Source organism: Onychostoma macrolepis, chromosome 21, assembly GCF_012432095.1.
Source record: "Onychostoma macrolepis isolate SWU-2019 chromosome 21, ASM1243209v1, whole genome shotgun sequence".
In the NCBI taxonomy this organism is placed as follows: Eukaryota; Metazoa; Chordata; class Actinopteri; order Cypriniformes; family Cyprinidae; genus Onychostoma; species Onychostoma macrolepis.
This window is the reverse complement of record NC_081175.1, coordinates 13,637,880-13,650,380: the sequence shown is the minus strand read 5'-3', so window position 1 is coordinate 13,650,380 and position 12,501 is coordinate 13,637,880. Positions and strand designations below refer to the sequence as shown.

The 12,501-nt window shown below is 35.8% G+C and overlaps 1 protein-coding gene across 4 annotated transcripts in view; it reads right to left on the bottom strand.

Moving 5' to 3' along the window:
- gria1b (glutamate receptor, ionotropic, AMPA 1b) overlaps window positions 1-12,501 on the bottom strand; it is a 57,385-nt gene that overhangs the window by 32,969 nt on the left and 11,915 nt on the right. For all 4 annotated transcript variants that reach the window (XR_009268011.1, XM_058758682.1, XM_058758680.1 and 1 more), the window contains exon 4: window positions 299-483. Coding sequence is in view for 3 of the 4 variants with exons in the window: in XM_058758682.1 (XP_058614665.1) it covers window positions 299-483 (185 nt within the window). In the remaining variant the exon portion in view is untranslated. The remainder of the gene's footprint in view (window positions 1-298; window positions 484-12,501) is intronic.

The following is a 12,501-nucleotide window of genomic DNA, read 5'->3' as shown; positions in this document are numbered from 1 at the left end:
AAAATATCTTGCCAATATCTAGCAAAACTAAATTTTAATATTATTTGTTATATAATTTTAAATTATAATGTGTAAATATAGGCCTGAAAATCACAATGTATGACTACCGGAACGCATTTTCCAATCCATTCCACTTAATTCCAAATATTTTCCCTCAAAATCCATGCAGAAAATGTGAACATTTTGTCTGGGCTAACCACCTGGTTATGGGTTCACACAGTAAAATACATGCACTATATACACACAACATAAAACAATTAAACGTGTTCTTAATCATAGTAACGCATGAAGCATTCACCAAGTTTAAGATGGAGATGAGTCTCTCTAGCTCACAGTCCAGAATGATCCTGTACTCCTTCTTATTATCCAGATCTTGGATGGTTTTCAAGAACGCCGCTTCTGTCAGGGTGTCTAAGTTTATGGATGTCACCTGCCAGGTCTTCTCAGCAGCAGTGTCCAAGATCTTTTGCAGCACTGTCAGACCTTCAAAAAAAAAAAAAAAAAAATGTCCCAGTAAGAAACCTCATATGGCTATAATTGAATATTCATAATAGGCAGCTGCTTGGATGGATACACATTTGTTTCAGCACAATATGTCGAAGCATCTGTACCTCCTAAAATACATCAGTATTTTAAGACAGTGATGCAGCTCACTATAGTGATGTACTGTAACATTCTGCGAAGTAAAGTCTTGATTTGGAAAAAACCCACATGCTCTGTTGAGTCACGTACTCCTGAGGAGAAGCTCTGTCTCCACATTCAGCAGGGGGTCTCCGCTGTTCTGCTCCAGCTCTGATCAACATCTGCTTTCATTTCACTTAGAATCTCCTACTTAGAATTATGGACAGCTAAACACTGAACTTCAAATGTTCCTCTTTTCTTCAGCTTAGGGAAAATTCTGGGTGTTTTTGTAAGGAGGAAAAGTTGAGACGTGTTTGAAGTTGTTTAGTCTGGACACATTTTAGAAAAACCTTGAGCAATCATGGTTAAATTAAATATTTGGATATGCAACATTTATTTCTTCACTAAACAGTGCTCTTTCATTACTTCTAGCTTGCTTACATGTGATTCTCAGCATCACATCCTCTTATACATTTTCTTTTTTTGGTCCTCCGGTGCTTATTATCTTTTCAAAAAAACAGAACTTCATGTTGAGGAACTGCCTTTTGTAATCCGGTAGATCAAAAGCAACTACCAGCAATTGTATGAACTGTATAGCTATGCTTTTCTAGGAGGAAATTAAATAATGTGATATTAATGGACATTGCTCTGCTGAGAGCCAGCATTTGGATGGCTTGCTGTGAATTTCATTAGAACTGAACAACCTATTTTATTGGATGCCTCTCGCCATGCAGAGACGCGACATATGACTAAGCACGCATCGTTTCAGATCGTTTGACTTTTTCTGGTTACCTGCGTGTGGTTTGATCATGTGATAGCTTCTTGCATATGGAGAGGAACTAATAAAAGAAAGAACGGCTGATTGTTCTTCAAACAGGAACTATCTGCTGACACTGACAGCTTGTTTCCTGTGTAGCAGACGCACTGATATAATTAGTTTAATGAAAGACGATTCGCTCCTCAGTAGCATCTGTATTTCAAGGTGAGTGTTTTCTTAGCCTCCAGTGTTGTCAAAATACCCGGTACTTCGGTACCAAGTCGGTACTAAAAAAAATGAAAACGTCACGGTACCCAGTTTTTTTAAGTACCGGTGTTGCCGAGTACCCAGTCAACCCGGTTCTTGACGCATACGGCCCTATGATTTCGGCGATGCAGAAAACGCGGACGGAATCTCGGAATCCAGCTATAAAAACGGAATTTACAGTTTAGCACGGAATGGCACGGAATTTGTCAAAGTTTGGATGAATTAATCAAAAGTAGGTCATTACACTTAAATGAAATCGCGACACGGACTAGTATCTGTAAATATTAAGCCGCAAAAGTTGATTCAGATATGAATCCCGCATGTTCTGCGAGTCTCTGTGTGAATGACAGAGACGCGTGTTTTTTTTGTTTTTTTTACTACACACACTGAAGCGCACGTGACGCTCGCGGTGATTTTAGCATCTGCCGTCTCAATGAGGACATAAATACATAAACAACATCTCCAGAACTGCTCTGAGAGTCCCTTCACGAGCATTTTACCGTTTCATTTGAGTAAAACCAGCGTCATATCATATATCTACACACAGAAATGTAAAGGTATTCACGGCAACCCGTCAAAATAAAAGTCTATCTTAAAGACACTGTGCCAGAAATATATTACTATTATTTAGTAGAATGTATGACTACTGTTGAAAATTTTTTTTATTTATTTTTAAAGAAATAAATCACACAATATATTTCTTCCATATTTTGATTTTAATAGTAAATCCCCTTTATTTACCAAAAAAATAAAATGTGTTTAAATTTCATTAATTAAAAGACAAATTAAATTTGGGTGAAACTTTACTGTTTACTGTTTTTCATACTTTTATTACTTGCGGAAAAACTTGAAACACAATTTAAATAAGTATAAAGAATGGCATTGATTTTTGTACATTTTATTTTTGTTTGACTTTATTATTAAAAATAGTGTGTTTTTTAATTAGCATGTGGTACCGAAATTGGTACCGAGAACCGTGGATTTTCACTGGTATCGGTACCGAATACTGAAATTTTGGTATCGTGACAACATTATTAGCCTCCCAAGATTTATTGACTATGCACTGAAATTAAGCAAATTCCTCCATTTATTAGACCGTTACCTTGGTCAACGACAAATAAAAGTCTTTCAAATAGAGAAAAGGAAAAAAATCATTTCATGTGTCAAGCTTTCAGACAAGTTTTTGCATTCATGTCAGTTTTATATGGTTTTGTTAAACATTTATAAAAAGTAAAAAGTAAATAATACTTAATTAAATGATAAAAAATATTATAATAAATAAATAGTTTAAATAAAAGTTTAATACACATTTTCAAGAGAAATATCACTACATGGCTTGTTTTGGCAGACATGAGTTTTTCATATATTTACAATATTTAAATTGCTCCAAATGCTTACTTTTTTTCTTAAGAAACAGTGTTCATCCATTTAATGAGATTTTTTTTCACTTATAAACAGATATTAAAAATGTCAAAATTAGAACTAGAACATAAAAAGCTTTTTAAAATGTTTTTAAATGGCTAATGGCTATATTAAAATGCATCAAAATGGTCCTTCAGAAAGAATATTTTTTATACATTTTATTGTCCAGTGTCTTTAAATGTACCCCTTCCAACAAGTAGAAAACAAAATGTCACTACATGACACTGCAGTGTTAAATCAAAATATTACAGCATTTAAAAGAGTCATCAGTTATACAAATTCTGATCAAAAGTGCTATGCTGTGTTTAAAAAGAGATCTGGGTGGTCATGCAACACTTACCAACTTCAAAAGACAATCTCATTCAATCATGCTGACTGAATTAGGTAAATTCCCTATCAGCCTTTACCTAGTCCTAGAGGAACAGGATCAAAGCCTGTGCATTTTTAAAAAACAAATTATGACACCTTCATACAGTGATCAGCATTGGCTTGTGCTCTGTTACGATAAGCTTACTGGTCAATATGAAGGACGGATTCTGCAGGTAGCAGAATTTTAACTTCAAAGACATCAAATCTCCAACTCAAGCAGAGGCAAGTGCCTTCAAAGCAAAAGCTAGATCAATACTGACACCTATAATCACACACATATCAGTGTTTGCGAGCAGCACAAATACACAAAAACACAAACCACCAACCTCCTAATAAAGCCTGACTATGGATTTGCTGGAAAATTAGGCCATGCAAAGTTCAGCAAGTGAGTTGTTTCAGCGCAAACTAGCTGGCTCTTTTAAATGGGTCAGGAAAGCGACATAAACTCAAAGAAATTAATCCGAGACAACATTAATAAGCCAATTTATGTATTTAAATGAATTTGCATTTGTTGTGAATGCTCGGTTGCACTTTCAGTCATGGATTTGGCTCATAATTGGTGCTGTCATCACAGTTGCTCGTACATTACGACCCAGTCTCCTAGAAGGATGCTTGGTGTTAAAAAAAACATGATTCGTTTTGCTTCACTGTCAAAATATGTATCAAAATTTGTCCATTTTTTTTAACACCATGTCTTTTGAGAAGCTCTTGAATGATCTTTCCAAATGAGGCAAAAAATGCCTTTGTTTTTGGCAGAGATTCAACTATATTTAGAGAGGAGCAGATAGAAACATTACAAATATAGACACTGATCTTGGCCCACTGCATACTATTAGCATAATACGTTAACAATGCATATCATTAACTAAAAACAAGACTACAATCTGGACTGTAGTGTACAAAGAGACTCTTGGGTTCGGTTGTCCACATAAATACTGCTTTCTGCGGGATATTCATTGAAACTTTTGACACTATTCTGCATAATTTACATACTACCTGCACGTCATTTGAAAGGCTTTCATTTCACATCTCTCTGTAAAATAACAGATTAAAAGGAGATTTGCTAATTATAGAATGAGTACTTGGATTATTATGCAACAGAAGCCAGAATTAGGTTTGTCATTGAAAGAACGGTGAGGCAGCCAGTGCATTCTCTGGCATTCATTAAAAGACTGAGTCAGATTGCCTTTCGAAACGCCTCTACAGCCTTGGCCACACCAACGCTCTACCCTCTCCTGACGCCTGCGTCTCGGCAGCTGTGAAATTGTCTCGTGCCACAGAGCAAACCAGCTTTATCTCCCACCGAGCAGCACTAACCCCGAAGATAAGACGGAGGGAGAGACGGACGGTGTGTTCTGTCCGTCTCCCGTTAGTGTTGCCTTGCGCGACTGCGCCGTTGGTGATAAGGCAGGAAAAGGAAAGCAGATGAGTGTAGGGATTGTCTTGAAAGAGCAGAATTGGCTTGCTATCACCCGCTCTTGCTGTGCTTCTCCAAATATCTCACGCACAGGAACAAATTGAATTTCCGTCCGTCTCCTTTAGAGTCCAACGCAGTGTGTTTTCCTCGCCTTCTTCAACAAAGCCTAGCTGTGTGTTTACAGGCCCTAACTCTATTATCTGGGTCTTTGAGGAGATAGCGCACATGCGCCTGGCTCATCATGCTTCAGCTCGGTAAACATCTGTGTGAGTTGGCAAGGACAGATTTGGGGGGTTGTGATCACTAAACTGCTGCAAGCTCCACAGATGATGCTCGTCCCATCTGCAATGGATTTGAGATGTCATCTCTGAACACCTGACAAATGACGCAGTAAACATTTTAGTGTGAGACCAGGTTATTGTGGAAGTGGTTTTGCATGGTAGTAGAGAAAACCACAACACCTTGCCTAAAGCACCTTTTTGCGAAATGAAAATATCCATTAGGGATTTGAAGCGTTCTAAATGTTGGACAATTTTTAACATAACACGTTGCTTTAATATAAAAATGCTGCATGGTAATTACAACACCACTGTAAAAAAAATTAAATAAAGTACATTAATAAAAATCTAGCTGAAAAACATTGATGCACATGCAGTAGACTAATACGTCCAGATGGATATGGACATTTCAAAATATGACAGAACTGGGGATGCATGATATTACAGTTCTTGACAATAACAATAAACCAAAGGATAGTTCACCCAAAAATGAAAATTCTCTCATTAATTACTCACCCTCATGTCATTCCAAACCCATGAGACCTTTGCTTATCTTCAGAACACAAATTAAGATATTTTTGACGAAATCCGAGAGCTTTCTGGCCCTGCATAGACAGCAATGCAACTGACACGTTCACATTCAAGATGGCAAGGACATCGTTAAAATAGTCCATGTGACATCAGTGGTTCAACCGTAATGTTATGAAGCTGTTATTTTAGTTTTCTTTGTGCACAAAAACTATTCGATGTCCTTACCACCTTTCTGGGCCTTGAACTTGTCAGTTGCGTTGCTCTGTATACAGGGTTAGAAAGCTCTCAAATTTCATCAAAAACATCTTCATTTGTGTTTGGAACAACATGATGGTGAGTAATTAATGACATTTAATTAATGAATTTTCATTTTTGGGTGAACTATCCCTTTAAGGTGAATAAACAATAAATGGCCGGTATTTAAATTTGATACTATTTTGTCTAAATAAATTAGAAATAAATCACTAAAAAGTCTTTAGGCATCACAACATAATAATGTACAGTATGAAAATTGCATATTTACAGATGATGCCAGTCCCATCATTTGAAGCATTTCTAAAGGTTGGGCTATTTTTAACAAGCCTTAATATAAATATGCGGCACATAAATTGCAGCACTGCAGTAAAAATAATAATAATAATAATAATAATAAATAAAAATCTAGACAAACATGTCAACCTAATCAATAAAAAAAAATCACTGTAAGATGCTGTAAAACAGTGATGTACGAGCATTAGACAAAGACTGATGGATATGGATATTACAAATATGATAGAAATAGGAATGCCGATATAAAAATTTCAGTCAATAACGATAAGCACATAGTTATTTATGTTATGGCGAATAACCAATAAATGGATTATATTAAAATTCTATAATATTTCATCTAAATAAATTAGAAATAAATCACTAAAAACTAAAATCAGTCTAAGTAAATTTAGGCATCACAACAATACAATATACAGTATGAAAAATGGATATTCATTTTGAAATTATATTTAACAGTGATAATAAATTAACTTTCAGTGAGCTTTAGATGATGGCAAACATAACCTAAATGTGAAAATAGGGAAATGATCATGCACAATTAAATACTGAAAAATGTAAATAATAAAAATGTAAAATGTCTAATATCAGCTACTAACTGATATGTTACCAATATACTGTGCATATAATTAATGAGCATACTGTATATAATTTGATTAAAAGCATACCCAAAGCATAGACATAGTTGTTATTACATCTGCCATGTTCTTGCTTTACCTGTGAGCTCTGGGTTTAATGTGCTACATGACATAAACACACACACACACACACGCACGCACACAGGAGTTACTTAAAAGGTTTAAAATAACCTAGAGACTGAGTACTCTTGTATCCAGGCAACAGGAGAGCAGTGGGGGCTTCTAGAGGTAGTTGTTGTATTTGTGTGTGGATAAAATACTCAGTGACCTTGTGTTCCTAGTTCAGCACTGGCTCACATCTGCATGATGTGTGAATCAATAATGTGTTTCTCTTGATTGAGGTTTTAATTTCCCTTAACTTCGTATAATCAAGAGTGGGGGGAGGGGTGTAGACAAATGTAATATTGTGTAACATGGTGGGGGGGTTCACAAAGAATGAACTGTGTTATTTGTTATTTGCACATGCTCTCTGTGTAGTTTTAGCACCGATTCACTAAAGGAATTATATAAATCAGGTAACAGCACAAATGCTGCCACAAAATCTGTACATCACTTTGCAGCATCTCTCCACCACTGCAATCCAGACGCCTGAATCAGCTCTTTAAAATGCTCAACAACACCACACATCTGGATATATGGCTGCTTATATGATGATCTTCTCCATTACAGTATGTAATGAGTAAATCCTGCTATAATCAATAGACAATGCACACAGACACTGTACCTCTTTTAAATCAAGTTCTGTTTACCAACTGCTTTCTGTGAGCGGTAATGATGTGAAGTTCATTTCACCAGACAAACAGAGCTTTTAATTTTGTAGTCATAAAACCAGGATGAGAATTTGCATTTTCCTGCCATGGGTTACCTTGGGAACTTCATATGGGTTTTTAGATTAGTAGTTCTACTTTAAGAGTAAAGCAAAGTCTGTGCTTAACATTATTTGACAAGACCGCTTCTGTAGGTTGGGCTTTCACATGTTTTGTTATATTTTAATACATGTTTAAATGGATCTATAGAATGCTGGAATTAGGGTTGTCACAAAATATTGTTACTGACAATAACCATGTCATTATTTAAAAAATTAAATACTTAAAAAAATAATATTGATATGTTACCGCGATTAATCGCATCCACAATAAAAGTTTTTGTTTACATAATAAATGTGTGCATACTGTGTATATTTATTATGTATATACAAATACAAACACATGCATGTATATTTTTAAGAAAAATATGTTAAGTTTATATATTAAATATATTTATATATAATATAAAATATAAGTATATAAATGTATATGCATGTAAATATTTTTAAAATATATACTGTATGTGTGTGTATTTATACATACATAATAAATATACACAGTACACATACATATATTATGTAAACAAAAGCTTTTATTTTGGATGCGATTAATCGTTAGACAGCACTAATGTTAATACTACACATATTATACTCCAGCACAGTAGGTGGCGTTAACATAATGCTGGTTACCCTCTGTCATAAAATAAGAAAGACTGCAACAATGCAGAGAGATGTGTAGTAGTAAAATCTAAGCCCTAGCTCGGCCCTGGCCCAAGACGCTCAGGCCCTTCCCGGCCCGTGTCCAACAGCTTATCAGAATTCTTGGTCCGAGTCCGTCTTGAGCCAGTCTTTTTTTCCCCTTCTCCTAAAACAGCTTACACTACCGTTTCAGCTATTAAAATAGCTCCGTTTTGTATGAAATGGCAAAGTGATAGTATTTTGTTTCGTTATTTTATTACCGTATTGACCTGAATATAAGACGACCCCCCTTTTTCCAGATGTACCTTTTGGAAAAAGGCTTTTTGAAAACCAAATCTTTTTTTTTTTTTTTTATTATTATTATTTTCATATTGCATATTTTTCCTATTTAAATTTTTGTTTTGAAAGTATGGTAAATACTGGTAAAAATGTACCAACAATGACATTGAAAAATATACACTTTTTGATATAGGCTACCATAAAAATAACAGGTAGCCCATCTGAATTATATAACATTTAGGCTATCCATCTCATAGTAGCCTACCAAAATTTTATTAACAATAGAAGTGAAATCTTATTGTAGTCTTCAAATCTGGGTACTGTCTTATGTTTTAAAATCACTTACAGAGGAAGTTTGGTCCCATCAGACTAACATGACAATCACGACTCATGCCCCTTTTGTTTTCACTCACGATCTTTACAACACACATTACATTACATATTTCATGGCACACTTGTTTTAAGCGTGTTTGGCGCCACCTATTGTTGTGGGTGTATTATTGACATGTCAAAGTCTAGACCCTGAATATAAGACGACTGCATTTTTTCAGATGTATTTCCAAGAAAAAAAACATTGTCTTATATTCGGATCGATACAGTAAGCTAATTTAGAAAACACGCTTGGAGCATTTTTTTATTCGTTAAATGTAAGTTTTTGTTTTTTAAAGTAACAACTAAGCAGCCAGAGGTAGACAGTGAGTTGATCATAGCCTATGTTTGAACAATTTAGCCTTCTCAAATCATCACGACTTGTCTAAAATAAAATCTATAGTTATAAAACAGCTCCACAATGTTTGTTTAAATGCTTAAGATAAATGTACACTGACACATATCGAGTCATTTGTGCGGAGAGTAGAAGCTGATGCGCGCTTTACAGGACATGGAGGCCCCAGAGCAATCACTTGCATTGGAAACATTTCAAAATACGCTGTCATTTTTGCTCATAAAGGTAAGAATAAAAGGCTACATTGTTCGGAACTGTAAAGGGTCTACTTTTATGTGTGTGCACTCACGATATAAACAAAACATGCTTTTATAAAATAAAGGGGAAAAAAGCAGTTTCGGTTTTGAGCAGGAGCACTAAACCAAAACAGCGAATACTTGCCTCACTAACTTGATAAACATATTATCTATAGAAAGCTTTGAATTACCACTTTAAAACGAAATAATTGGAATCGAAAACAAAAACTCTTTCATTATAAAATCCCTAAAGATGCATTTCTCTCTAAAGGTGCATGAGTCAGGATCATAATCAAATGCATGGATGATCCAAAATGCAGCTTTTCCCGAAGCATTGGGAACTTTTAGTAACTCCCCACGCTCCAACTTCTCCTTGATGCTCTGCATGGTCAACTGTCACCTGTATGCTAATGCGTGCGTATGCGTTTGCGTAGGCGATGTATAATATTTATAATATAATCAGTATTTCATACAGTAGCCATGTGTGCTCTGCGCGTATATGGGCACAATAAAAGGAGAGAAGCTAAGCCCGGGACCCGACGGGCTTGTAGACCTCTAATGTGTAGCTAATACTGCCACACAATCTTGACGTCAAAGATGACAGATGATACGGGACACTCTATCTGGACCCAAAAAACGTTTGCTCGCCAATGTGGAAGTTTTTTTGGATTCCGTCTGCAGGATGTGCCTACCAACAGCACAGCCTTTTTGTACACCTTTGTACAGTAGGGCTGTCAAAAAAATACGCTTTTAAAATATCCATCGAATTTAAAATAAAAATCCACATTCAAATGCAAAAACATTAAAATGCAAATTTTAGGTGTACGTTAAGGCAGCCTTATCAGTGGCACACAAGATGCGATGACAATGTATCTGTTATATCCGCTCACACACCAGCCACTCCCTCCAAACACATGAGGGAGCTGTCTCCTGAATTCTAATGTCCGGTTCTGCCCTCACCTGTTCCTCCTACGTCATCCACTAGTGTTTTTATAGGCCTAGCTGGCAAAGTATTGCTTATCGTTTGTCGTTAGCATTCTGAGCGTTACCCTTCTTCTGTCTCTTCTGGTTTTGGACTCTTGTCGTTTTCGACTTGTTTGCTTGGATTTACTCGCCCTTACTGTGTATGACCCTAGCCAGTTTGACTCTGCTTTGTTCACCCCAATAAATACCTCTGCACATGGATCCTCTCGAGGCTCCCGAGTCTTCCACGTCACAGAATCGTTACATTTTAATAGCTGCATCCCAAATGACGCACTATACACTATGTACTTATGCATTATGTACTCAGATGAGTAGTGTATGAATTACTTAAGGTTATTTTGTCATTTATAATCGGAGTCTGATGGCCCCTCCCCCTTTGCGATTTAGTTAATGCTGTGACAGTTAAGTGCATGAAGTGTCCAACACTCCACACTTCATTTTTTCGGTTATATAAGTGTGTCATCCGGGTACTTTTTGAAATTTCAGTGTGAACATAGAATATATAGAATAGTGCATAAGTATGCAATTTGGGCCGCACCTAATGTTTTTGTTAGTCTATCCAGTTGAAACCACTAGATGTGGCGCTGCTGCATTGTTCATTCAAAATATAGTGGAAAAAGAGAACATCAATGCAGAGAAGATCTTGTTTACATCAAAACTAAAACCAAGCCATTTGAACAGAATATATATTTTGCTAATTTTTTAGAGGGACTTCTAAACTGCACTCGAGTCTCGCACAAGAGAGCCGCATGTTTGGAATGTAAAATTAATGCAAGTTCAACTTTTAAAAAACATGTCTTTATGGCAAGACTTTTATTATTACATTTTAAAAATTTCTATAGGTATCATAATAATATCGTTATCATGAATTATTCTGGCCAGGAAAATCTTGCAGTAAAGATATGATAGCATTACAGCCCTGAATACTTGGTTTCAATTTCTACATTCACGTTGGCTTTTTTGTGTCATTAACTAAAATTAGATGCTATTGTGTTATGAGTAAAACTGACTATAATTGATAAATACTGACTAAATTCACTAGATATTTTCATCAAGACACAAATTTTTTTTTTACCAAAAACAAAAAAACTGTCACAAACCACTACAACTACCACAAAGATGCGAATTTACATGCTTGACGAATTGATAACCGTTGTAGTCCTAATACAGAGGCTTCTGTATTCAGAATTGCGGTCTGACCATGTATAATTTATGTTGTAGAACAAAACATTAAAGTCTCTTCAAGTAACCTGAACCACAGACCTTATTTTACTCACAAATCGAAGACTGCTATTCTAAAACCCCTTTAGGAAATTCCCAAGGCAAGCCATGGTAAATTAGTCTTCCGGGTTGGTCTAGAAATTGATTTCATGACTGAACAGTTCTATAGCACTGAGTTTTGTGAATAGGGTGCAATCAATAATGAGCCTAATTTACATAGAAATGAGGCATGTTTGTGCCTGAAAATAATGGAAATGACTTTATTTAAATATGTCGCAACTCTAATGCATTTAGCACCTGGTTAAACTGGATTATGAGTGATTACCAAATAAGGTTTTTGTGCAGAAAATACTGTGCACAACATTGGCACAAATGTTAAATGAATTCACTAGCTGGAGATCCATAAATGACTCCAGCAGGAATGATTTGGAGTTATTCTCTAATGACAGTCTGATAATGATTGGATATGGCAAATATGATGGAGCGCCACACGTGTCTCCACTCACAGGAGAAATATGGTGCAGCCAGTACTCGTCCATACTCAAATCACAAATGAAGATCTTTCAGTGAACTTCAAACAGATTATCAGAACAATCCTGCGGGAATCAGGGAGCCATAAGTAAAATTACTACACCCGAGGCACTGGAAATGTCAAAGTATAACCCTATTACAAGCCAAGCAGAGCACCTCAACAGGATTACACCAAA